Source organism: Mycteria americana, chromosome 3 (genome assembly GCF_035582795.1).
Source record: "Mycteria americana isolate JAX WOST 10 ecotype Jacksonville Zoo and Gardens chromosome 3, USCA_MyAme_1.0, whole genome shotgun sequence".
Taxonomy (NCBI): domain Eukaryota; kingdom Metazoa; phylum Chordata; class Aves; order Ciconiiformes; family Ciconiidae; genus Mycteria; species Mycteria americana.
Window position 1 is genome coordinate 92,499,986 of NC_134367.1, and position 27,305 is coordinate 92,527,290.

The 27,305-nt window shown below is 42.8% G+C and overlaps 1 protein-coding gene across 1 annotated transcript in view; it reads right to left on the minus strand.

Moving 5' to 3' along the window:
* Nucleotides 1-3,049: 3,049 nt before the first annotated feature.
* RMDN2 (regulator of microtubule dynamics 2) overlaps nucleotides 3,050-27,305 on the minus strand; it is a 115,714-nt gene continuing 91,458 nt past the window's right edge. The window contains exon 11 of the mRNA XM_075496093.1: nucleotides 3,050-3,214. Within this exon, the coding sequence (XP_075352208.1) occupies nucleotides 3,158-3,214 (57 nt within the window). The 3' untranslated portion in view covers nucleotides 3,050-3,157. The remainder of the gene's footprint in view (nucleotides 3,215-27,305) is intronic.

The window sequence follows — 27,305 nt, forward strand, 5'->3', positions numbered from 1 at the left end:
GCCAGGCTTTGGAGAACAGCCACAGAGGTAGTACCTGTAGTATCTCTGCTTGTCCTGTGTTAGGTCTCGTGACAAGTGCAACATCAGCTCATTCACAGACAGGGCCCCTAAACATTGGCCACCGTTAGGAGGTGGCATCCAGAGAATACAGTGCTGCCCTTACATGGAGCATACAGTAATGGAAAGAAGAAAAAAACTTGGAAGATTAAAGGAAAACATTTTAAAGTACCTACCAGATACAAATTGACATGAATGTCAGAATAAGAGGATATTGAAGCAAAAGGAGGGCATAAAACTAGGGTAATAATAAAAGTCAAAGTGCCAGTAATGTATGGCAAGTTCATTTCTTTCATTGCTTGCCTGATTGTCCTAGGGCAGGAATCTGTCACCGGAGAGTAGTATTAATAACATCAGTCAGGCATGGCCCAATACCTCTTTGTCTGATTTAATGTGCTATAGGAGACAGGGACAGCTGGAATCCCTTGCAATTCTCAGCTGAGTGCTAAGGAAACCTAGCTGGTTTTCATCCAGATGTGTTCAGATGTGACATTTATGAGTTTAGGTGGAACACATCTGAAACTCAATGGTTTTTCATGGTATAAAGCCTTCTGTCTCATTTTGGCTAGACTTGCTGTTTGGAGATTTTGTATTAATCCCAGCCTGTAAACCAGAGCAACGTTAGTGGGTGTGAACTTGGAGGAACCATCCAAGCAGAAAATGGTTTTCATGAAAACCCAAACCATCACATTTTGAGCAGCTCTGCTTTATTTCAACAATTTTGGGCTTAAGAGATTAGGCAGGTGGCTAAAAACCTGCTGATCTCATGCCCCCTTGTCTGCAGCCACTTTCCAAAGGAGAGGAATTATGTTTGAATTCCAATTTCGTCATGCACCCTCCAACACACAGGCTATCAGCCAGTTCAGCAGTTGTGCAAATAGACTCCTGCCCATTAAAAGGCTACAGAGACGTGCCACTCATGCCAAGTCCTGAATTAACCCAGTGATAAAATGGTGTCTTCATGGATTCGTTTTGTGCCATTTTTTTTACTGGAAAATGTCTGAAATAATTTCAATGTGTTAGGACATTCTGCCTCTGAATAGAACATATTTTAAGAAACGCACAGTGTGGGAACCTGCTATGCATCCTACAGACACAGAGAAAGCACTCAAAAAGGGGAGAAGACGAGCAGAGATAGCTTTGGCCTGTCCTTATACCTTCTGGATGCCGTGTTGCTCCAGCAGTCCAAATAAATCTTCACTGGCACTGCAAGGTGCCCTAAATCACCCCGCTTGCAAAGAGCAGCATTTCTGGACCGGAGTGCCACCCCGTGATTTTACCGCCTTCCAAAGCCAGCCCCGCTTCTGGCACGCTTCCCATGGCCAGGTCTGGGAGGGCTCATTAGACGACCCCTCCTTGCCGTATTAATTCCTGACCTGCAGTGTCATTCCTCTTCATTTTCAAAGCTATTAGATTCCTTTTATAAATCTCTGTCCCCCTCAACTAAAGCACAAACCCATACATTCTTCAGTTTCTGGGTAATACCACTGTGAAGGTGAGTATTTTGGTCCACTACACATAACGGTATTGCAAAGTGATATTCATATCTTATCAGATGATTGGAGTAAAATGGGTGTTGTCTTTCTGGACAGCCAACAATGGCAGAAATGTATCCATATGATAATCTGATTACGTTTCTCACAGTGGAAAAAGTATTCAGTTATGTGCTTACTTCTATTTAAACTTATATTCTTCATGAAAGATACTAGAAAAGTTTTATTTAACATCTGTAGTAATAAACTCTGAGAACTGAGAAACAGTACAATGGGAGCAAAGATAAGAAATGGGAAGAAAGTAAATCAATAGGCTTACTCTCTTACTCAAATTTAAATATTTACATTTGTGGGATTAATGCCTAACTGACATAAGAAAAATGTTGGCTTTCTGTTGGGGGAATACCATTCATATACATGGTTCATGAAATGAAGAAATCTGGGAATATGTGATGCTGGAGGAGATGTGAAAAATGAGGACTGGTGTAGAGGTCCAAGCTGAATATGAAATTGCAGTCGAGCTGCCACAGTGCGGGGACCTTGTAGCAGAACAGATGATGGATACTCCTACATTTTGCTGAACTCACAGAGGGGGCTGTGGCCTGGGCAGAAAGGCAGCAACATTTCATTTCTGCAGTGATTGCAAGTTTATAGTCCTACTTACTCTGTTTAAATGTGGTAGGTTCCTGATTATACTACATTATTACGCTTCAGCCGGGTGGTTGTCAATTCTGATCCTGTAATGGCAACTTTTCTTAACCTGGAAATACCTTACACAAGATGACCAGCCTCAGCTGCTCCCTTTTAGCTAGAAAAGTCTCACAGATGCCTGATGCTGCAGCTACAGCCTCGTCCTAGTGACCTGTCATATGAGTACAGCTTTGCAAACGATGTATTCAAATACTCATATACTAACTATGATGATTTTTGTCCTCTAAACTTGATTTCCAGGGGCAAGCCTTCAAGCCGTCAGTTGGGGCTGGACGGGTGGGAGGGGATCACCATGGGGTCTCCTGTTGGCAGTGCAGATCAGAGGTGGGGAGCAAGGGCACCGCTCCCCTCATCCCCCCACTGCGTCTGCACTTGTTCTTTGCAACGCTGAAAAGCTTTTTACAACGAACGGTGCCAGTGATACAGTAAGAAATCTGGGCCTTGGATAGATGCAGGAATACATAAATAAGCAAAGAAATGAGAAGGAGTAAAAGAAAAAGCAAAAGGGATTTCAGTGGCTGTACTTGTTTTCCTTGGATCTTCTTTGGACTATTTGCTTTCTCTCTCTGAAATTACTTGGGTGAACTGGTGACTCCATGGTGTTTATTACTTTAATTACCAATGAACCAGGCAGATGAAATTTACTGAATAATAAAACTGTAGACAAATGTACTCTGCAGATCGTCATGCACAACTGTAAATTTGGGAAAAGAACAAGATCTTACTCACCACATTTAATTGGGCACAGACGAGAAGGACTCAGGAATTTATAACTAATGTTTTCATCCATTAAGAAAAAAGATGTTTCTGATTTGTAAATCGTTGGCTTAATTCAATTTAAATCACGTCAGCAGGAGCACCGTGGAGTCATCATTGCTTCCAGAGCTTGACTTACTTCAGGATGTCCAGAGGAGGGAAGAGCAGAAGTCAGGAGGAGCGCAGAGCGAGGCACACTGCAAATAAATGAAAGACGTAGGGAATTGAGTGCATTGGATAAAAACCATGATTCATGTTGTCTTGCAGCCAGTGGCCAGTGTGGAAACCAGAAGCACAGAAGCACAGAAAATAAGAATTCCCCATCAGCACCAAATGGGTTGTAAAAGGCAAGTGAAGCTGCCAAAGGCCCTAGAGACACAGGCAACTGCTGCCTGGCTCCCAGTTACAGGAGAGGTTGCTCGACACGGCCACCTCTTTGCTGTACCCAGTTTTAACAAAGTATAAAGACTCTTGCGAGGAACGAACTTTGAACTAGTCATTAGCAGGTTTCGTTTGTCTTCTCCCCTTTAACAAACGGCAGCAGCTCTGCTCACGTAAGAGGGAAGCAGAGCAGTAACAACGCACAGCCCTGAGTGGCAATCCCAGGGTGCAAACAACTGCGGAGCTGCAAACCCCTCTTTGGGGAGGCGGCAGAGGGAGAAAGGGGGAGTGCGGATGTCGCATGGGAAGGGTCTGTGCCAAGTGACCCCACGCCCCAAGTTTCTTTATTTTAAATTTTTTTTTTTTTACTCCCAATAAAAATCCTTCAGATGCTGGCATTTTCTAGACAGAAATTATTCTCTTTGTGCTGTGTTTAGACTATAATACCAATTACAGGCCCATTTGAATGGCCATACGAAGTCTTTCCATTGGCTTCATTGCTCTTTGGTTATTCTCTCTATTGTCATCCCGTTGTCAGCTTCTTGCTGATAAATATGTGAGAGAAATAATTATTGATACTTGTAGTGTGGCAAAATGGGAAAGTAAATACCTAAGAAAGCAGTGCTCCTGACAGCAGGCAGCCTTTTCTGAAATGATATATTCTATGATTTTGAAGCAGTATCTTACAGTGCTTCTAGCTGATAAGTGGATGTCCTAGCTAATGAGACTGTCTTCGCCAGCCAAAAGCATCGTGTCCTCAATGGAGTTACATAACGTCCATAAGCTTAAACACAAAGAACTAAAAACCTTCCTTCATCCAATACCCTACTTGACACCACACGCAGAATCAGGCTCCTTTCCCCTTGGCAGAGGACTGGCAAAAGTACCGCATTTTTCACAGCCACCTTTAATCCCAACAGACGGAGATCAGGAAATACTGCAGGGGATTGCTTCCCAGCTTACTTAGGTATTGGCCTTTCCGCCAGCCACGGTTCGTTGGGTCTTGCTGGGCGCCCTCGGCCGCAGAGCTGCCCGCTGTCATTATGCACCAAAAAAGCAACAAAGGGAGCTCAGCTGGCTTCAAAGGATGCCGGACCCGCAGCCCGGGCTGAGGGGGGCTGGCAAAAAGCAAGGAAAAGTCAAGCTTCAGTAACTTTTAACGGCAGCTCTTGTTAGGGTTAAAAAAACAACTCAGCCATTGTGCTGTGATTCAGTCTGAAGGGGAGCCCATCACCCTTGCCACTATAGGTCGCAACACCGCGAAGGAGGTTGTTATCCTCAAAATTAATCATTCGGAGCTACAGCAACAGGCGTGCGATGCCAAGCTGAGATGCAAAACTCACTGCTGCCTGCCTGATTGGATTCTGATTACTGCCACTTCTGCCATCTCATCCTGCTTGCAGGAACCTGCGTTGCCTATCAAATTACATTTTTGTTCCAAGTGGGAAAAAGCAAGTTGTTTCAGCAAAGTCCGTCTTTGTTCCCTTCCCAGGCCCCCTAATCAGCCCCTGGAGTAATACACTGACTGGTGTAGACAGACACTTCAGATAGCACTAGCTGGGAAAAGTCGCAAATAAAGTATCGTCCTTTATTTGTTCCATTTCTTAGTATTTCTTTGGCTAACAGAAATAGAAGCTTTAACATTTTAGAAAGCTCTCACCATCCTTTCCTGCTTTTACTGGAAAGAAAAAATATTGAAGCAAAAATCAGTGGTCAGGATTGGTAGGAACCAATGGAGGAGACTTCCCAAGCCTTTGAAACTCTCCAGAAAGGCCATATACTTGACCTTTTTTCTCATCAGTCCCACCCACATGAGCCCTTGGGTATCTTTCTGGCCTTAAGAGCATTGTGTCTGCCAACATCATGGATGAAATCTGTCTCAGTCTTAGTATGTTGACGACATCTTCTGTAATCCTCTACTGAGGATAAACTCTCCTCATCATTCACCCTTCAGTAACTTTACTGTGTCAAAAATGGACCACGTTGTCATTAGATGAGTGAAGCAAAGTTAAAATCCAGCTGTTGATGCTTCTTTTCTTCTGAGCAGTATTTATTTACTATGATTTGTGCTACAATAGCTCCTGAAAGCCCCAGTGGAGCACGGGCCCTGGGATGATATGGGCTATACATGAGATACAGCTATACACCCTGAAAATTTACAGTCTAAAATAAGAAAACAACTCAGATGTTTTTGCAGACAAAGAAACTCACACATCGTGAAATTAAACAGTCCCAGTGGGAGAAAGATTTGCTTGGGTCTGTGGATAAGATTGGCAGAAATTCATCTCCTGAGAATATCAGTATAAAATGTGAGCTTAGAACAACATCAATTACCGTCTATTTAATAATTTAAATGACATATATTTCATGTGTGCCTCATTTAACATCAGAATCGCCCATCTATCTCAATGGTCAGCTGTCTTCTCTGCTGGCTGGATTCCTGCTGTACTACTGATAGAGTAATGTTCACCATGAGTTTTCTTATCAACTCCTTCTGAATTCCTGTTTCTCGGGCACTTCCGTTTTGTAAAACAGCTCTTTGTAGCAGTTATCTTGAACTTACAATAGCTTCACATTGAGAATTCAGAGGTATTACATGACTGTTATTTTAACGTCATTTGTGTATTCAGTTGCACAGAATTATGAAATGTAATTATGGGAAGGGATTTAGAGAATTTATGTACAAGACATTTCACAGTCATTAGCAACCTCAGCAAAGCCCTGTTGGACCAACACAGGGAGGCAGAGAGAAATGCTCCTATTTTTCTAGTGCTCTGGAGTGTTTTTCCCATTTGTTGATTCTAGAAATTTTTTTCAAGTGAAACCTAGTTCCAGGAGCATGGGAAATCACCCTAGATTTACATCCATACACTGCAGAGGAAAAAACCCCTGATCTCGCACAATAAATCATTTTCCATTTCATTTCAATATGCAATCGCATGACAGCACGCTGGGGAAAATGGAAATGTAATGGTATTGCAGCTGCGCATGGGCACACCGGCAGGAGGACAAACCCAAGACAATATTGAGTTCAGAAGTTCAGATCCAGCATAGGGTTATAAAAGCTGAATTACAACCTTTGCTGGACTCGAATCCTTAGAGCAACTCCCCCCTGCCACGCAGACAGACGGTATCTTGTGTCCTACAGCAGAATAACTGGGGTGCTTAGAAATGACGGGCTTCAAGCGTGAATATTTCTGCCCTTTCCTTGCTATTTTCAGTAACTTCTCAGAAGAATAATGAACTTGCTCTTTCCCTCCTAATTATGGGAATTGCAAAAGACACAGCACACCAGATTTTCAATAATTTTCGGTCCTATTTTTTAGCATAATGGAAATGTCATGGCAATAGCATGATGTATTCACACATAATAATAGTTTTGTTTGCAGGAACAAAAAATTCCACAAAATGAACATACTTCTCAGTGTACGTAGGGTAAAAACCTATTGGGTTTTAATGCTTCAGGATGTGAAAATCAACGTTTAACCCAGGGTGCTCATCACGCTTGGATGGAAGCACCACTCCTAACCCAAAACAGCTGCCAGGCTGGCTGGGAGAGCAGGGAGGAGAGAGGACCTGCGGAGAACGTGTGGGGTCGAGCACCTCCTGCGAACTTACACCCCTTCACCGGCCAGCGAACCGACCGTCTCAAAAACACCACCTCAGCCAGGGTAAGGCTTCGTAAGGGTTTTCACACTGCTAAGTGTATTTGAAGGGAATGGTGCTCCCTGGGGTACAATGCCCACCCTCTCCTCCACCCAAACTCAACAGTTCAGAGCGAGCAGAGCCACGACAGGAATCTTCCCTGATTTTTGTTTTAATCACCGTTCCTGGGTTTCTTTGCTGTTTTAATTCAGAACAGAGTCCACAGTGGGAAGAGGGTTTGGGGAGAGGACGAGGGTGCCCTACACATCTCCTAGCAGGGCTTCCACCCACCACAACTGAAACCACGGAGATTTTTGTGGAACTTCAGCAAAGGAACAGACCCAAAGGGAAAGACAAAGGGAGCCAGTGAAGGAATTTAGGAAAATGGTGGTTTTGTTGCTGTGGCTTGCTTCTGGGCTCCTTTCTGATGGTGATCCAAGGAAACTGCCAGACGGTCAGAGGGCCTATACTGGAGGGGTTTATTGGCTTGTGTGGCCCCAGAAAGACCTAGTTGGTGCTGTACGCAGTGGGTCTCCAATTCCTTTTCGTTTGCTATTTTCCTAAAGAGGGTACCCTTTTGCATCTGAGAACCTAAAATTGGGCTCTTAAATCTGAACGTAAGCCCTTAAATAAAGGTTGCCAAACATTTCAGTGGGATTTGGCAGTGCCTGGGCTATTACTGAGTTCCTCATTGCAGGCAACATTTCACTGCGATACGACCATGTATTTTTAACACAATGGATTTCATAGCAACCGTGAACTCCATCACAACCCAGGGGAATGAGCCGAATCCAATATCCACCGGACCTCTGTCTCACAGGAGATATCCATCACAATCTCGCCGCCAAAAGCACTGCAACAGTTACAGCTCATCGTGATTTAGTGATCGTCACTGAAATCTGCTTCCTTCAACACACCTTACACAATCTTTTTCTTCCCAAATTTATCTTTCTTTTCTCATCTTTAGGAATCACTAGAACTATAGCTCCCCTCTTTTAACCTACGGCCATTTCTCACTCTTTCGGTTGACCCACCATGATCTCATGCCATTAGAGCATCGTTTCACTACAAGCAAAATCCGTGTACCAATTCGTACTGTGTATTGCCTTCTCCTCCTTGCCTAGATTTTCCTAAAACACTTCTATACTTACACAGTCATCTACAACAAACTAAGAAAAGCACTTGGAAAACATTTTTCTTTCCAGTAGGGAAGGAAATAGCTTTTGCTACTCTTTCAGTTATATTGGCTGCTACAGTGATAGGGTCCCCATAGGAGCTTGGGTAGATAAGTTTTGCTGTGGGCTTATTGCATTGCCCGTGATTTCCACTCAGAGGACTCTGGAACAAACAAAAATCTTAATCCTGTCCCCCATCTTTCTCAAACAATATCTGAGAGTAGAAAAGAACACTCACTTGTCTTTTTTAAAATGATATTTTAATTACTCATGTCATGCCTCAGCAAAATGGCTAGCCTTTTGTTAAAATGGGGCTTAATTGCATTATGGAGCCTTCCTGGGACCCTCGCACATAAAGCGCTTTTCTTCAGACTTTCAAGACCTAAATTTGCAGTTGGCTCCTGACCAGCGCACTCAAGCAGATAGGCACGTAGGTAGCGGGCAGACCCCGTGTTGATGAAGTAATCATAGTTGACTGCCTCGCCTGTCCTATTCCACAAATATGCCCGCAAACAAAAATTGGATATGCATGTTGGTTTTCATTTTGAATTCATTCAAAAAAAAAATGCCCTTGGTATGTCAGAAAGCATGGAGACACCTTCACGGACTGTTGGCTACGCCTCAGCAAAGCTTTACAACAGTCTGTTAGACAAAAAAGAGACTGATGCAGATACCTTAATAAGCATCCCATCTGTGAGGTCATCGGGATATTTCAAACGACTTTCAGCTCTCATTAGTTTAGCTGTTTCCACAAGCATGTCCTTATCTTTTGTAACTTTTGCAGCCAAACTTCCTGGGAAAGCCTCTGAGCTGGGTGACATTCTTACCCATGGGTCAGTCTGCAGTAATGAGCCACCAATTTATGTGTCCTTTGCACTCTCGGGCAGTATATGTTTATATTAACCTTTCATGTTGTGAATTTTTTCCTTTATCCGTGTAATTCTCTGGCTTCTACCATGCAAATCTCATTATTCCTAATAGGCTGCAATTAGGATCTCCAAGCTGTTGATCACAGTCATTTGGAACAGTGAAGGGCATTTTCCAAGAATAAGTGCTTTTTCTGCTATATTAATGATGGAATGTGTAACAGAGACTATGCCTGAAAAGTAGTAGTGAATAATGGAGCTGCAGGCTAATGGGAATCCTTATCAACTCTCTGGTTTTGTACCTTCAATTAACACAGAAGGTACAGCATAGTCTATTGCTTCACATAAAACACGCTATGCACGGCGTTGCACGGAAATGAGATTTACGATTTTTCAAGTCTGCTAGGCCTGAATGAGTAAATGGGTATTTATTACAATTTCTTACAGTTTTATGCACTTGAAAGAGATAAAGCAGGTTCATCAGCACTTGCCCACATGCTAGCTCTTTATCGCACTAATGAGTACCCCTTTAAAGAGGATGTTGTAATGCTAGTTTCTTTTCTAAGAACTCCCATGTCTCTATTCAGAATTTGTTGGACTGAAACTTGCTCCTTCTTAAGGTGCAACAGGGTAATAGCCACAGTCCTTATTCAGGTCTTTCTTTGGCTGCTGCTGTTTTCTCAGTTTTGCATGAAGGGCATGGGTGGAAAAGGAGAACTGGTGAAGCACTGCTAGCAGATGGATGCAGTATGAAGAAGTAAGAAGAGGTGCCAAGGAATATTTATCTGCAGGGCCTTAAAAGATAAAAACAAAACTTTTGAATAGGATGCAAAAAGCAAGGACAGCCCGAGGAGAGAGCCAAAAGCATGTGTGCATGTGCATGGTTGGAGGGGTGTCTGCCCAAATCAAGACCAAGGGACAAATATGATTTGGGAAGAAAGTGAAAAATAGAGGCTAAGCAGAAGACATTGCAGTATTTCAGGAGTGGGATAGTCAACAGTTGGACTAAAGTTTTGGTGGGGAGGCTGAAGTAGCAGTAAAATAGAGAAGAGGTTACAAAAAAAGGCCTGGATGGGAGCAGTACAAATGGGGACTAAATCGTCGAAGACTACCATGATCTGAAAAGGCCAAGACTGAGCAGGGCAATGGTGAAGGTTAGGAAGGACAGAGTAGGATGGGACAAACTGATTTCCCACTTGGAGGTACAAAGCTATGTTCTGATCACATTTTATATTCCAACTGCCTTCATTTTGGTCTGCTGTAAATTGAACATAAGGTTTATTCCCTCCATTATTAACCTTCCTTTTCCAGCGCTGTGTGTTGGCTCACTTGATAGGTACAACAATGGTCTTTTCAAAGCAAATAGAAAATGTTTATGAGGCCCCAAATGACCCGAGTAAGGAGCGGAAAACTCTCCAGTCCAGACTTTTTCAATTTTATTGCCTACAGTAGGCACCAGCAATGGCTTTTCTGTTGGTACTTTCCGTAACCATCCTTTCACATAGAGGTTTCTTTGGAACTGCATAAATGATCCGCTCTCCCAGGCAGGCTGGATGCTAGGTTTCTCCCCTTACTCTTTTTGTACTCCCTTACAAATCTTATAAAACACAATCTTTAAACACAACAGTCATCACATGCTTCATGATATTTATCTGCATTTTCCTGTTGATTTTCATCTTTACAACTTGTGCACTCGGATGGAGTCAGTATGGTTTTCCTTTCACTGTTCCATAAAATAGGAGTAGCTTACGCACATTAGAAAAGGGAATTTCAACAACAATAAAATCTCTTTCCTGTCTCAGAGAGAAATGTTACTGTGGGTTAAATGCTATGTTTTCCTGATGCAAACTTGATGCAATTCAGAACAGACAACTGAAATATACTGTTGGACCAAAAAAAAGTGAGGTAAGGAAGAGAGGTTAAATAGCCAGTCCTGGGCAATGAGAACTAAATGCAAATAGGAGCCAATGCTTTCCAAAGGACTTCTGCAAAGGTATACCAAACAGTATTTGCATCCAAAAAGGGCTGTATTTGCATATGAGATTGAAGATTGGTGTATGCTTTATGATCCTGAAGTACCGCATACAAACCATTAATGAAACACAAAGCTTTTGCTGTGGATGTCCTCCAAAGATGTCACCTTTCCTGTACTTTGTGATACGGGATATTAACTTTTGGAACTGTCAGAACTACAGACATCTAGAAGGAGAGCAAATTTAACCCAAAGGTTCTAATCAGGTCTTGGTCTCCTCTCTTCAAAAGGCTTCATAGGAAGCCCCTTCATAGGCCTTGCAGTAAAAGGAGGGGGTAGTGTTTTAGGCAGCTAAGGTAGCTATATCTCTTTTGTTTATTTGAACTAATACATCTCAGAGTGATGATTCACAGCATCATGGTAACTGTTCTGCAGAACCAGGTTAAACAATACAATTCAATGTTTTCAGTGACAACTTAATGGCAGGTTGTCAATAATCAGCCCACTCCTCCCAATTATTTGGGAAGCAACTAATCTGTAAGACGTCCTTTCTCTCTGTTTCCTGGAAGCTCCCGGAGATGCAATAAAGGCAGCTTTGCTTCCAGGAGCCTGGCGTAGCCTCGCACGCTGCCAGCCGTCTCCATCTGCGAGGGCACACAAACGCTGTGTGGTTCTAAGCATTGACCACAAAGCATTGACTTCAAGATGCAGACATGTGCTTAGTGATACAAAGACTTACACAACTGTAAAAAAATGTAAAGCAAGTAAGATTATCAGGAAGAACAACAACTGCTGTGAGAAACCTGACTTTATGCTCTGTAAGATAAACAAAGCAGTGTTTATGGGTAATTATTAGCCCTCCTGTGCCCTTCCCAGATTAATTACTCTATTGTAGGGTTTTTATGGGGGGCAGACACAGCCTAGATCTCAATGTGGTAGCTTAAACATGGGTGTTTAGAGGCATCTGAGATGTCCTGGATCTCTTTTCCCCCAGATGCCACCCAGAAGAAGGAAGGGGGTGACGTTTGTCTTCCCAAGTAACGGTTACGTGTGCTGGAGCCCTGCTTTCCTGGAGATGGCTGAACACCTACCTGCCCATGGGAAGGAGGGAATGAATTCCTTGCTTTGCTTTGCTTGTGCACAGCTTTTGCTTTCCCTATTAAACTGTGTTTATCTCAACCCATGAGTTTTCTCACTTTTACTCTTCTGATTCTCTTCCCCATCCCACCGGGGGGGAGCGAGCGAGCGGCTGCGTGGGGCTGAGCTGCTGGCTGGGGTTAAACCACAACAGTCCTCTGTAGATCCTGTATCATGTTTGTCTGTCCTGCACAGATGTCTCATATGCATATGTATGAGAAATTAATCACTCAAGAATGGACTAGCAAATTCCCAGAGCATCTAACAGCCAAAGAGTCTGCAGGGCAATACCCCACTGGCCCAGAGGCCTGCTCATAATCAGGCAATGAAAGTCATCACGACATGAAGAGACATCTCCTTCAGCAGGTGGTGGTCTAGATTTGTCAGCAAGCAACAAGAGAGCGGAGAGAACGCTCAGAACAATTTGGTCACCATGAGCCCTGCCACAAGGGTGAGAAGGGACCCTGCCCACGCACCACCCCCTTTGCCCTGGGAATGTCCCTGTTTGCAAACAGGGAACCGGTGCAATGCACAAAGTGATGGAGAACCTGCCTCACACCTGGACACGCCTCTTCAGTTTCTTAACTCCGAAAGCACCTTTCCTCCCTTAAGAGATCATCAGATGAAGGAGATGCCAAGGCTGAAGCCAGGCCTGAATTAGTAGCATATCAGCTACTCCTCAGTAACTGCCTGTGGTTATATGGTCTTACCCTGTGGTACCCGTAGGAAACGCAAGGGACTTATCCCTCCCCGGGCAGCCAGTGCAATACAGCACGGGGCAGTAGTGCCATCGTGACCTGCCAGTTCTGGCTAGCTGACCTACCGCCACAGGAACTTGTTTGCCCACACAGACCTAATGGAAACCTAGTGCATGCTAGAATGCCAGCATGAAAACAAGATAGATTTCCATCAGATTGTCATCAGACCAATTTTAATCCTAATCTTTCAGGGCTAAACAATCCCTTCTGCTGGGGGCTCCAGATGGGATAAAAAGAATGCAAATAGCAGTCTAATCAGCGTGACAGAAAGGGAAGATGTGGGAGCAGAGCCTTGTTTTCTACTATTTGAAACCCAGCCAATGAGTCATTTAATCTGCAGCAACATGTATAGTACCAGTAGCTTGTAAATGAGATGATTAATATAAATTTTAAAACTTTTTTTTTTAAGATGTAAAGTTGCAGATAGTTTCCTATAGGCAGGTGGAACACCACCTCTGGCAACATCCAAATTGTCTGAAAGAATTAAGCATCAAATTTCTTTCAGCAACCTGTGTAAGTACTTGGCCAATTTCAGTAGATACAATCTCGCTAATAATATTTCTTGCACTTTCTTTCACGTTGTTTTTGGTTGGATCTTTTTAAGGTTTTGTTTTGGAAATCAACTGAAATAGAGAGAGAGGTTTTAAAAATTAGATCCCCTCTTTTTCCAAATATTTACTTTTCTCTCCATATCTGATTAAGCTTGTATTGCAATAACTCTGTTTTCTAAGCTGGAAAGGTGCTTCATGCTTAATCAGCAGGTGTTGATGTTTTTTTTCCTGCTCTCTATTTATAAAGAAATTCTCCACACAGGGAGATAGCAAGAAAAAAACCCAGAGTGGTAGGCTGCAGAAAAGCAGCTATGTAAGCTTCACTCTTTCAGCCTGTATCCTCCATTTACCTTTAGTAGACTGAGAACAGATATTCAAAATAAACCAAAATAAGGGACTCAAGAAGCGCACGCGGGCGCTCACCCTGCCTGAGCTGAAGCAGTCTCCACCGCGCGCAGCCAGGCTTTGGCACCCAGCTGAGAAGATGGACGAGGACGCGAGGAACTTCAACCTCTTCCAGTTGTAGTTGGATCAGTGAGAGCGAAATACTGCCTGTGGTTCCCGGGGACAGAGTGCCAAACCATTTGCCCGTGCAGCCACGTGCAGGTGCCGGGCTGTGCCAGAGGAACGCGGGCTCGCTGGTGGGCCGGGGAGAGGGCAGTGCTCCTCCACACGCAGGGTGGGCTCGCTCGCCACTCTCTTTCAGAGGGGTGGGTCAGGAAAGTTTCCCTCAAAGCCAATACGAGCCATGGCTTTTCCCTCAGCTCACCTCGCTAGTATTTCACTTCCAAAGGCCCATTTGTAAAGCTGGCTCTACAGGATTTGGTAGTATCTTTAATCTAGACGATTTTAACTGAGATCTCGGCATGGGAAAGCAGCCATAGTCTAAAAGCACAATTTAAATCTAACTGAAATTGCTGGAGAGACTCCTGCTGGGTTCAGTGCACTTCAAATTAGGTATAATGAAACATCTTCTGCCACCGTATTACAAACTATGGTTGCAAAGTGCCGACCGAGACAGGTTGACCTCACATTGGACCGACATGAGGGCAGTGCAAGCTCCTTGTGTAAAAAGTACTTACAGACTTGTATTGTGTAAGTATTCTCTCTTTCCAGATTAACTTAAAGTCCCATTTGGAGAAACTTCAAGGGTTGCTAACAGCTTCTAGCATTATCCCACATGTCTACAGATTCAAATGATAAATTGGTATCTCTCTGTTACATTAAGGTTTTGTTCAAGAGAGTAAAACATTTGTAAAATAAATTGAACTGTAGCTCTCTCGTTATCTTTCATAACTGTTCAAATCCCCCAGTCCTCTCCAATCCCATGCAGCAGATATCCCACTTCTTAAATAATTGTTCCAGCGCTAACTGCCCTGATTTAATTAAGGTGATTCCATTTCTGCTGTAGTCAAAATTGCTGTGGTGAGTTTACTGTAAGGTTCACTGACGACAATGCAGGCAAAAAATAAAGGAGGCCAAGTGTGGATTAGACTCTACTTCTGCAAATATTTCTGTACAGACGGATGCATGTGCAGAAGTGATCTCACTGAAGGCAATGGGATGAAACACCAATGCAAAGGATATAAGTGCCTACGGTAAGGTACGTAATTAAGCTTCCACAGGCAACAGAGAAGTTTGATATAATTGGGGAGGTAAGAGTGTGGACAGGCCCTGGAGGCAGCTAACGATAGGACATGCTCTTCAGAGTTTCTTGCTGCAAGCACAATTAAATGATTCTTCTTAATGCTACGGCCAAACACCCCGTAGGATGGAGAATACGGATTCAGTGTTGGCTGTGGAACAGCTACCCTTACAAAGAGCCCGAGAGAGGTCTGCCCTGAAGAAAGGCAGCACTCTGCTAAACCAGTTTTAAACTAATTCACATGAAGTGGCACAAAATGAAAGTCCCTGTGCAACAGTGAACCTTTTCAGGACCTTCTCAAGTTCACTACAGCAGATTTTAATTTGTATGCAAAAGACTACATTCAGTGAGCTTGCTGCCAATTAAGATTATTTATAGAGAACATGATGTTTCATTTCAAACCTCACAGTTTCAAGGAAGAGAGGGCAGGCCCTGAATGAATATGGATGGGAGACTCCCGACAGCGCTGGCATGCGGCAAGAAACAGCATTTGGCTGTGGACAGACATCCCAGAGTGATGCAGTGGCGTGGGGACAAGATGTCCTTGCCCTCCCTTGTCTGGGCTGCCACCTCCTGGCTTGTGAGAGCCCTCCTGTCCCTTTCAGTCCCCGTGAGCTCAACTAGTGTCAGCAAACCCAAGCAATTTCAACTGAAAGAGTGCTGGCAGGAGGAGCGGGGGATATTTTGCAGGAGGTGGGGGCTGCAGCCAGCCCCCCGCAGCGCAGAGGAGCCACAAACCACATCTGGGGATACTCCACAACAGCAAGCCTTGCTCCTGAAGACCATCAAAACCTTGCTGCTGGCAGGCTCTTTATCCAAAACTTTGCTTTTCACGCAGGTATTTAGAATTTTAAAAATTATTTTAACGTACTTTTGAAAGTGTCACTTTCCTGGCAGGGTTACATCAAAGCCAGGACAGGTTGCGTACACTACAAAGTCACAGAGCAGCAAGCCGAGAGCACCCCAGGCTCAGAAGCTGCCAAAGGGAAGGAGCTGCTGGCAGGTTTTAACAGGCTCCCTCCAACGGAGATATTTAATAAGCGCAAAACACCACAGCAATAAAAATGTAATGTGCTAACCTGGGGTAAGCTTGAGAATGAGCTTCCTGGGGAAACCTTGCTGTCGATTTTCAGAAAGGCACAGTCTACGCCTTATCCCAATCTATCTGGCCTGGCAGCTACCAAGCCTGTTGGCACAGGGCTTATCCAGTCCTTAAATACAAATCTTAACCATCAAATTAAAATTAATTTTAAAAAGGCTAGGTGAGTTATTGCTAGCGATTCTTAGAGGCGATGACAGTGTACCCTATGAAATAGGCACACGTTACGCTGGATCCTGCCAACTACCCTGCATTACGCTGAATGTGATGAGGTATTTCTCATTATTACCTGCCACGAAAAACTAAGGGCGTTTCCAGCAACAGCAATATTATTGCTAATGTCACAGATGAGTAAAATCTCAGTTACAATGATGTATAAAGTTCTTGCTCTCTGTGTGTTCAGGAAAGATTAATTCGGTCTGAGACAGGCAGGGAAGGGCCACGAAGATGGTGAGAGAAAGGGAATTCATGATGCAAGAGAAAACTGAAGGAATTTATCCTGACAAAAGAAAAACTGAGGTATGATGTTGCTGCTCTTTGATACCTGGAGGTGAGCACCATGGCAGAAGAAGATCCAGCCAAGCTAACGGAAGGAGAGCGCTCTGGAGCAGACTGCCTGTAGGAGCAGTGAAGGCAAGCAAGCAAATCTAACAATGAACCTTATTTTCAGGTTTTTACAGGCTTTAAATGAAACGTTTGGGGGTTTTTGGTGTACAAAAATCAAAAAGGTCCTTTCCTTTCTCAGTTCTTGTCTTTTACAAATTGCCTCATTATGTCAGCGGCATTTCTCAGCTCTGCCACTCTGCCTTCTGTGGATTGCACATTATCAAAATGCAAAATGCTCTAGCTTCTGGTAATGTCGTTAGCCAAGGTGACTGGTGCAGTAGCGACAGGCAGGAGATGATAACTTCCCTGTGGTCAAGTTGCAAATTACTGATCTATAGTCTCTTACACTGAAAGGAGAATGCTGTAACACGTGGTATTAATATAGCTCCATATTTCTTAACCCATCAGGGACAAAAGCACTGCTTTCTGCTGTACACATTTAAGATTTTTAGTTGTTAATTTAAAATATTCATTAATCAATATCAGTAGATTCAGAGAAGGGTAAAAGACAATTGTGTGGGAAGCCTGTACTCATGGTCCATCCGTCAAAAAGCAAAAGATTAATTTTCTGGAAGTAGCAAATAAACTGTTATGAAAATTCTTGGTAGTGTTTTCTAACTATATCTCCAAATCTGCTCATATCCCAAATGCCTTGTGAAGAAGAGTGCAAAGGTGGTTAGCACAGTTACAGTGACCAACGGATGGTAACTACTGTGTCGTTCCTATGATCAAATTGCAAATTAGAGAAAAATTGCAAGACTGGGACATATGGAGACAGGACAGCAGTCCTGGTGGGATCTATCTTGGCAGACTGATAAATAATAACAAAACTGCCAACCCAAGAATGAAAAAACCATGAGTTAGATCCGAGTCACAATAATGATTTGAATTTTATGATATTTTTATATACATAATAGAATTTAGAAAATGTCTCCTGGTTTGATAGCCCAGGTTTTTTCTGAAACCAGAAAACTGAAACTTCCTAAAAGCAAAAGGGGAGGGAAGAAACTGGCATTCACATGTCACCAGGATGTAGGACAAATATTGTGGGACTGTGGGGCTGAATTAAACATGGGCAATGCTACATTGGCTGAAATAAACAAAATGGTCACATACCAACTATTTCAAAAGAAATTAAGATAAATAGCTTCTCAGAACAGCTCTGTTTTCTAGTTATTAGATGCTGTTTTACTCCTCAGTAAGGTAAGTTTGGTGAGAGATCTCTTTGATTTATAAAACACTTCCTTTGTTGCAAAACCCCATCTATAAACAAACAAATTTATTGCAACTTAAGCTGCAATCGCTCCTATTATACTGTCAGTTGCGATTAACTTCACTGTAATCTGGTACATCAGTTTATTATAACAGGCAGACACGGGTTTCTTCTCATGAGAACAAAGTAATGGATATGGGGAATGAAGACCTTTGTTTTTAAGGCTGTAATCTGTTCTAATGCAGCGAAAACCACCACCACCAAGAACGAGGACAATGATTTTGGTGCTGGCCTAAAACAAGCGCTGGCATTCTTCTCACTGAGAAAATCCCCCATTACGAGACCTTGTTCAGTATCAGTTTAACAGCCTCTGCACCCCCGCTGCAATGCCGAGAGTGCCGCTTTCCAACCCGCATCGCCCAGGCGGGCGGCGTGGAAAGTTTAGTTTAATAATTTTCTCTTGTTGTTTAAACAGGCTAAGTAGATTTCATTTTTGCCAAATACTTTACACAGAATAAATCATTCGAGAGCCCAGACAGTTATGCTGAAAGAATTAATTTCTGCGTGACAACACCTGTCATCACTTTTCCATTGAATCAAAAAACAGATCTCAAAGACAGCTACAGTTGCATAAGTTATTTTCTTATTTACAAAGCAAAAAGTAACTGTGCTTCTTAAAAACTTCAAATATTTTGTTTGATGGCTAATGTTAGAAGGAAATAAAACACTTCAAGAATGAATAAGAAGATAGTCTGAAATGCCTTACTATGGTTTGCTAAGTATTTTTTCCCACGTGACAAAGCAAGCTTTCATCTTATTTTCTGGTTTGTGCGTCTAGATTTCACAATGTGGGTGACACAGATGACACAACTGTGGGTCTACATCTCGTGGCTCTTCCCTCTTCCCTCTGGTCTTACCAGAGGAGCATAGGGACCACAGCCAGGTCCTTCCTCTCCTACAACAAGAACTTCACCTTTTCTTACCGTAGATTCCTTCTTGACCTCTTAATACAACCCCTGCATTCAGAAGAGGCATGCCCTGAGCAGACAAAAATTGGAGGAAAGGAGCAAGCAGTGACCATGCAATTGCCCAGAGGGAGAAAAATAGGGAGGGAGAATTGCGCAGGCTGACATCTTTACGGGAACAAAATAACATCTCAATAAATCTCTCCTGCAATGATCCAGCAAGAACCAAAATCCTCCTTTTTGGAGCGGGAGCACTTAGATCTGGAGGTGACCAACTAGCATACATACCAACAATGACCAGCCACAAACATCCTCCTCTGTTCAAAACTTACTTGCAGTTATAAGTATTCAGGACGTGCTCAAATAAATCCCCCAAACGAACGTTTCCAAGAGGGAAATAGGCTCTCCCACCTGTCTAAAATCTTGCAAAGACTGGGAAAAACCCAAACTAGACACTGACAAAGTGTCATCCGTGAAACTGCAGCACCCCGTAGCAGCCAGGCACACCCTTGATACACAGGCAAATGAATACGTTGCTTAACACTAAGGAGGTTTGACAGGTATGTTTACCTACAGGTTCAAAAGATCAAACAATGAAGAGCATTAAAGTTGAAGTTTAATGCTGAGAGGGTTGATTTGTGCAAATTTCACAACTATCGCAGGTTTTTACATCCCTTCTAAATCTGTTTGTGACCCTTTTCAAAGTGCCTCTGAACATTCCTGCTACTCACAGAAGTATCCAATCCTCTTCCCAGTCTTACTGACTCCTAAGCCTAGTTGCTATTTTTTGGCAATGAGTCTCAAGCTCTAGCTGTACATTACATAAAATGCATTTTCTTTAATCCATTTGGAATTTGCTCATATTTCATTTCTGACTGTCCCCTTGCTCCTGTGTTGTGAAAGAGGTAATAAAAGCAACAAACTGAACTGCTCTAAACACTTTACTATGTTGTCTAACTTTACACATTCCCTTTTGCTTATGCCCTCCCAAATGAAAAAGCTGCAGTCTTTTCACTCCTTGGAAGCTTGGACTCATTGGAGGGGGCAGGAGCAGCCTCTTTCTCCTCTTCATGCGCTAGGAGGGGAAACTGGGAAAGCTTTGCTACCTCTGCAATCAGAACGGGACTGACACATCACGCCTGGTGAGGAATATCTAAAGACACAGAGATCAAACTGCTGGGCTAAGCATGTTCCAGAGAAAGCAAGGTTTTTTCATGCATCAGCCTGAGGCATCATTAGAAAATCATTTGGTTGTAGACTTCTTGGTTCTCAGGTTGAGGAAGGCAATGAGTAAATCAGACTATCAGGTGCTTTCCTGGGTGACTGTCTCTGCTGTCAGTCACTAATAAAAGCAGCTCCCACCTCAGATGTCAGTGGATGAAACATGAGTAATTCATTCAGTCACCTTAAGAGGCTTCTAAATGCAACGCTGCCTTCTTTCCTTTCAAGTTAGAAACTTCACTCCTCTTCTAAAGCGTCGCTGACGGCAAGTGTTGCAGAGTTGTGCAAATCATTATCTTTCAAACACACTTTAGTTATTGTTAGGTTTCAACGTTACCATTTCAAATCCACCTAAGAAATGTGTTTCCTAAAAGGAATAGTGATTACACTGCCATGCCAGGCTAAGGAGAACACAAGCTTTGTTCTAGTGAAAGCAGAGACTCAGATTTCAAATGTCATTGTTTGCTTCATACTTTTCACAGCAAAATCTGATTTCCTGTATTACAGATATTAAATTACTGAAGAAGCAAAAACTACCATGAATGGGTTGTACTACATGGTATAAAACTTACTGCAAGCGAGAGTCCTCATCTCAAAAACCTTAGCAGGAAAGTGGACCCAAATGTCTTGTTCATGCAATGCACGTAATTTTTAAAGAGTCACAAATTACAAAACCTGAAATACTTGGATTCTCCACAGCTCAGGCTATTTTAACTTTGCCCCCAGAGCCAATTCATTTCTTTGAACAACATTAGTGACTTGGGGAGGTCTCATATATTGTTTTATAATGCAAAAACCAAAAGCTTCATCTGAAACTAGAAACAATTCAGCTACTTCTGAAGTTGTAATAAGGGAGTGTGGGCAGAAATAGGGGGGTTTCTCCTAAAAAAAGTAGATGAGCTGAATGCATCTAGATCTGGATCCCTACTGCCTTTAGCGCAGTTAGTGGTCAAAAAGACAGAGAGCAGAGGCTCAGGCAGCAAATCTCTCTCTAACAGCTGCAGATGAGTTTGTTGCTGCCCCAGCATGAAGCAAGTTGTATCAACTGTAAAAAATATGTCTTGGGATTGACTAGTCTGAGGCCATGAGGAAAAAGGACTGGGCTGACTGCAACAGACTTCAGATAAACCACTTGCTTTGGAGACCCAAGCCAATGGCCCAAGTCCTGAGTATGCCTATTCACGGTATCCAAAACACGCAGACTAAATAGCTTAGAAAAGGCTCAAATGATCCTAGAAAGCAGCCTGCCCCTGCACTGCTGCGAGGCGCACTCACTGCCCCAGTCTTGTGCATGACCAACGTTTACCGGCGTGCCGAGGCGGGCACGTAGCCGCTGCGTGCCCTGTCCATCCCCGGGCCAGTCCCTTCCCGCACTGGGTGCTCCAGCAGCTCCGATGCAGCCCCACACACACCAGTGGGAGGGGACGGGGACAGAGGAGACCTGCCATCCTCAGCCCTCTGGGGATCCAATTGGGCCTGATGCTGCCGCTCGGAAAAGCCACGCCTAAAGACTGACTGACAGTCAGAGACTTCTTGGAGACGAGAAGAAGGAAAAGAAATATCAGCAATGTTACAGTTCTATAGTTTAAAAAGAGATTATAAATACAAGCTGAAAAGGCTGTCACATAAACAATAAAATTGGCAAAATATCACTTTGGTTTTGCTCAGTATTGTTTTTTGACCAAAAACTTTTGTGCTATTAATGCTCTCTCTCCAGCAGAGCATGAAAGAGAAGAACATGACACATCAGGAAAAAAGGAGTGCTGAAGAATGATCGATGTAGCAATGCCTCGTAGCTCTTCAGTGGAAAGCTAGACTGAGAAACAACATATACGCATAAAAAGTAGGTGCAGTATTAAGCCCTGTGGAGTTCCATAATGCATAAACTAACCAGAAATTAAATATATCAAGAGACTGATGTGGAAGACAGGAGAAATATGCTCTGATAAGGTCTTTCATAAGACTCAAGACTTTAGCACCCACAAAAGCACTGCCTTACTCCTGACCAAGAGATGTAAGCTACTCACCGCGCACACTTTCAGCAGTCCTACAAGGAGTGGTGTGAACGGTGAAAGTAATGAACCTGCCCCTGTGCATTTGTGTTTTGTGGTTGAATTGTCTATTAAAGGATGAGCTTGTGATGAAGTCCGCCCTTCAGCAAACCTCTGATGATACATCTCTCTTCTGTCCAGTTTGACTGAAGTTTATAGGGACATCCAGGACCACTGGGATCTCTGTCCCTCCAGTCCAGAGGGGCCAGTGGGTTCAAAAGCTGTTTGCAGGGCATGAAGACACACATATGTGTGCAGGCAGCAAGTACTGCGCTTGCCTTGCCTCCCTAGGAAACTAGCTAAAACCAGATGCTCTCCTCATCTGCTTACTAGAGGAAAGCATCCAAGAGAAATGTGGACAAATATTTTGCAGAACTGCTGCCTACTTCTTTTAAATAATTGCTGCATTAAGGGAAGTTGGAACAGCCTCAGAGATCAACACATAGTTCAGATTTCATGAATAGCTGAGCTTGAAAAGCCAGGAAGGAAAACAGTCCAAAAAGGCTGTAGGTGGTCAAGCACATCTGCTAAGACACTTGAATGGGCTCAGACTGTGAAAAAACACCAATGAAAAACAAAGTGAGAGACCAGCACTGCAATGGCAATAGGACACAGAGCCTTCCCCTTCTGTACCATTTTGTGACCGAAATATCCCAGGTCCTAGAGAAAGACAGCTGCGAATCTGTCCTGGAGCCAGGCACTGGAACTGAAGTGTCATACAGAGAAATGGTTTTACTCCATTTCACACCTTCTAAGCACATATTTTATATATGTGCTTCCAATGTAAAAGATAACAAACAGCAAATAGACTTAGCAGGCAAGAGCCATTTCCAGCCTCTTTAACTGCATGAAATTGTTTCAATAAACATAAACACAAAGAATATAAAGGGAAGCTAATACTTCAATAATATTAACAATCTTTGGTTATTGAGTCCTCTGATGACCCAAAAAGAAAACAAATGTATTAAGCTGGGCATGATGTGACTGATGCTCTTTTTTGTCACTTTTCCTCTAGTAATCTTGTACAATTTATTATGTTTGTGGTTTACAACTTAGATAAGAACAGACCAGCATCCTGAAATACAGACTTATAAATGTCAAAATATAAGCAAATTTGCTTCTGCACTATCAGACTATTTATCTTATTAACAACTAGTCTTCTTACATAAGATCTACGTGCTGTGCCCTTATAAACCACATTATCAGCTTAATTTAACTTCAATCAAATTCATGCCCTAACAAGTATTTATCAAGATAATATGAATGACATCACGTATTTTGCCATAAGGTGTTTTACAGCTCATACCTGGCTAGACAGTGTTTATTCCTCAAACTCTTCCGTAATTACAGATATTGCTTAAGTATCTCATGTGTGTGCTAGTGCTCTGAAACGCTCCGTGTAAACACACCTTGGAAAACTGACTTACCACCTGTGGGGGAGATGATATCATACTTCCTTGGTGGTATTACCATAAACCCTCAGTTCACATTTGCTTGTAATACGAGACACGGGAAACACATGCTGCATGTAGCTAGAAGAAAAAAATGTGTGTGCCACACATCTCACTTTTTAATAATTTCAACTTTCCACGGCGTAGCCAAGTTTTTTGTGGTGTTTTTTTAGTGTAACGTTCCCTTTCCAATGATTCTTGTATTCATTCTCACCTGCAATCTTTTCAAGCTGGTGTTCTCATCGCAGCGTTTGCCTCTCATGCTAGAAAATACCAGCTTTGTCATAGAAGACAATTTTAGTGAAAATAAAGGAACCGCCCACATATACCATGAAAAAAATGGTCTGCTGTCAACACACAGGTTTAGCCTGAATCTTCCCATCTTCCCTGAAGAAGGTCCAAGTCAAAAGAAATGCTACTGAGTGTGCTAAGCCAGAGAAGATGTGTGGCAACTGAACACATGAAGAACCTTACTGGGATACAGAAATGCCCTGTAACTTCCACGAAATGCCATAGCAATCCCACATTTCCTGTGGCTAATAGGGAAAATGCCTGACAATTGGGTGCAGTAATTAAATGAGTCCCCTACCTCAGCTACAAGCAGAGAAATGTACCACGGTCACAAAGCAACTGCACTTCTATCAACTTCAGAGAAGGAATTTATCCTAGTAGGAATTGGTCTCTGCATTACCGTCTTGCATGTCTGCCCAGTTTTCATAATTGCCCTCAGATTCTGTTTTCTGTACAAAACAGAGCAGATATTTTAAATGACAAAAGATATGCCACTGAAATGTCCTAGTTCCACAGTCACCAGAGATAGTTTCTGAAGAGATGACACGGACAGTTACTGAAGGAAAGAAATGAAAGGTAACTTTGAGGAAGAAGATGGTCCTACCTGTGTACTCTACCCAAATACTCACACACGGCCGTATTTTTTCGAGCATCAAAACAGACTAGCTGGGAGATGAGGAGGAGAAGTCAAGAATAACGAAAGTGTTTTCCAAGCAGATCATAAAAATAGCTCCTGCTAAAGTAGAAATAGCTGCTCCTGGGCACGCGTAAAGCCCTGTATCATTCCCATGGGAAGAGGAAATACTCTTATTTATCACAACACTGTTATGATAATAAACTAATAAAAGCAATGAAATTCAAAGGTAGCTACACATCCATATATTTAACTATTATAACTTCTTCATACTGCATTTGTCCAACCTTTTTCATTACCTCACAAGATCTTGCTGCAGGACATATAATATTGAAAAGAAATTGCTTCCCGCTCTGAAAAGACAGCCACAAGATAATACAAATAGCAATCCTGGGGTTGTGTGCCACAAGATTTATCTCAAAAAAAAAAAAGATCTTTTTGTTCTACTCACTTGTGCTCCTTTGGATACTCTGTCCAGTTTTAGGCTCTGGCTTTAAGAATAACACAGAGCAATAGCAAGGTGCCTGGAAAAAAAATTAACAAGAATCGCCATACATCTAGGAGCTATAATCTACAAGGAGCCTGGGGTGCTCCATCTAGAGAAGGCTGAGGGGAGACACCACATCAGACTTCAAATACATAAAAGGCTGCAGACAGGAGAACCTATTCTCTGGATCCCTGGTAGATAAAAAGTGATGTGTCTGAACTGCAAGAAGGAAGCCTGAAGCGTGATACTTGGGAAAGGGCAACAAAGCCCCAGGCATACTGTCAAAGGACAAAGTGGGATCTCCACCGGGAAGGGTTTTCAGGAGAGCTCAGACACGCATCTGTTGGAAGCGTTATAGGCATATTTGATGCAGGCTTGGCAGCAGCAGGGTGGGCTGTGTTATCCCTGGAGATCTTCCTCCGTCCTCCATGGCTCCAGCTCTGCACTCCCTCTCTGCAATTTCCAGCCGTAGTTTTCAGCCGCTTGACCTCCTAGGCTGCTCCACCTTGCGCACGGGGACACAAAGCCAAGGAACAAGGGGTCTCAGGGCGGAGCTCTGTGTCCTCTGGACGCTCACACATGCGTTGCTGGTACTGCAAGCGGCACATCTGCAGCCGAGGCTGCGGCTCCAGGTCTCTGCACGGGAGCCATGTGTGTGTTTCTTCTCCCATGAGTCAAGGCGTGACCACATCCACAGCAGAGTTGGAGTCGTTTGTCCCGGGTGGTACCTAGCAGATGTAATAGAAGATGCACTCCCTGACCACATGTGGAGTTGACTATATTTTGCCACAAGTATTTTTCTACCACGTTTGGTGTTTTAAACCTGTGTTTTGTTGCCGGGTTTCCCAAAAGAGTTTATAAGAGGTGCCAGGAAAATGTTTCAAGTAGGGTGAGCCAGTGTCATCAGTCAGCTTCATCACTTGGCATTAAGATGGAAGTGAGTGTGGTGCCTAGCTGATTTTAATACAGGTCTGGCTTGTCAAAACAAACTTTGGGAAGCAGCAGAAGTGGGTGCATATATTTATTTCTCCTGGTATAGAAGATGCTTGGTTTTTTCTCACATTTTCTTAGTAAGATGGAAAATATCTGTCAAAAGTTATCTACCAGTGGGAACACCTAGCAAGGGTCTGTTTGAATGTAGAAAGATATTAGGTATAACAGGTAATGCCAGGCAAAAGTATAAGAAGGGAAAATGAGTCTGTAGGTAAAGTACAGGAACAGAAGTAATTCAATTTGATTTTACTGCCAAGCAAGTAAAAAATGTCAGGGATGGCCTCTGGAAAGTCCCTAATCATGTTGTTTCAGTGTTTTCCTCTCTAAAACGGAATTTTAATAATTACCCACCTCACAAGTGTGCTGTACTGCTATGTTTAGGAGTGATTGCAAAGGGGTCTGTGATTACCTCACAAAAAAATGTTATTCGCTTTATTATCACTATGATCCGTGTATATTTATGCAAATACATCTGCATCCCCAGGTGATCTATTTCAGATGCTGGCTGGAATATAGAGGTAAGTAACTACTTACCCTTAGATTGTTCCTCCATAGCTTAGTACAATTGATTGACAGAGATACGTATTCCAGATTACAAACTCTTTTGTTGTATAATCTGGACAGTTGCTAGATCTTAAATCAAGAGTCAATAGTGAAGACCCCACTCAAAATTCATCCTGTAATTTGTAACAAGGATGCTGTAGAGCAAAATATGTCAAGGAAGGGTACATTAAAACCACAGCAAACAACCCTTTATAAAATGCCCGATGCAGGCTTAGTAAACAGAATCCATGTACTTACCTGCTGAAATAATAATTTCAGCTGACCGTGATGGAAGAGTAAGAATTACGCACCATACAGAACAAGTCAGGCTACAACTTGATAGTACAACTCCACAAGGCCAACATACTTGGCATAGAGATCTAAAATACCTGGACTATGTAAAACTGCTACAAGCTTGCTCTGTCAGTTGTTCGGATTAGTCCAGAATACTCTGAAGAGATAGTCACCTATGCAGAGTTTATGCTAGACTATATAGGATTTTTTTCATACTGCTCTTATGGGTATCATATCTCCTTACATATCTGGCTTAAAGAGTAAAAACTGTGTCAGAACACGTTTGTCCTGCCAGATGATCTGGTAGCAC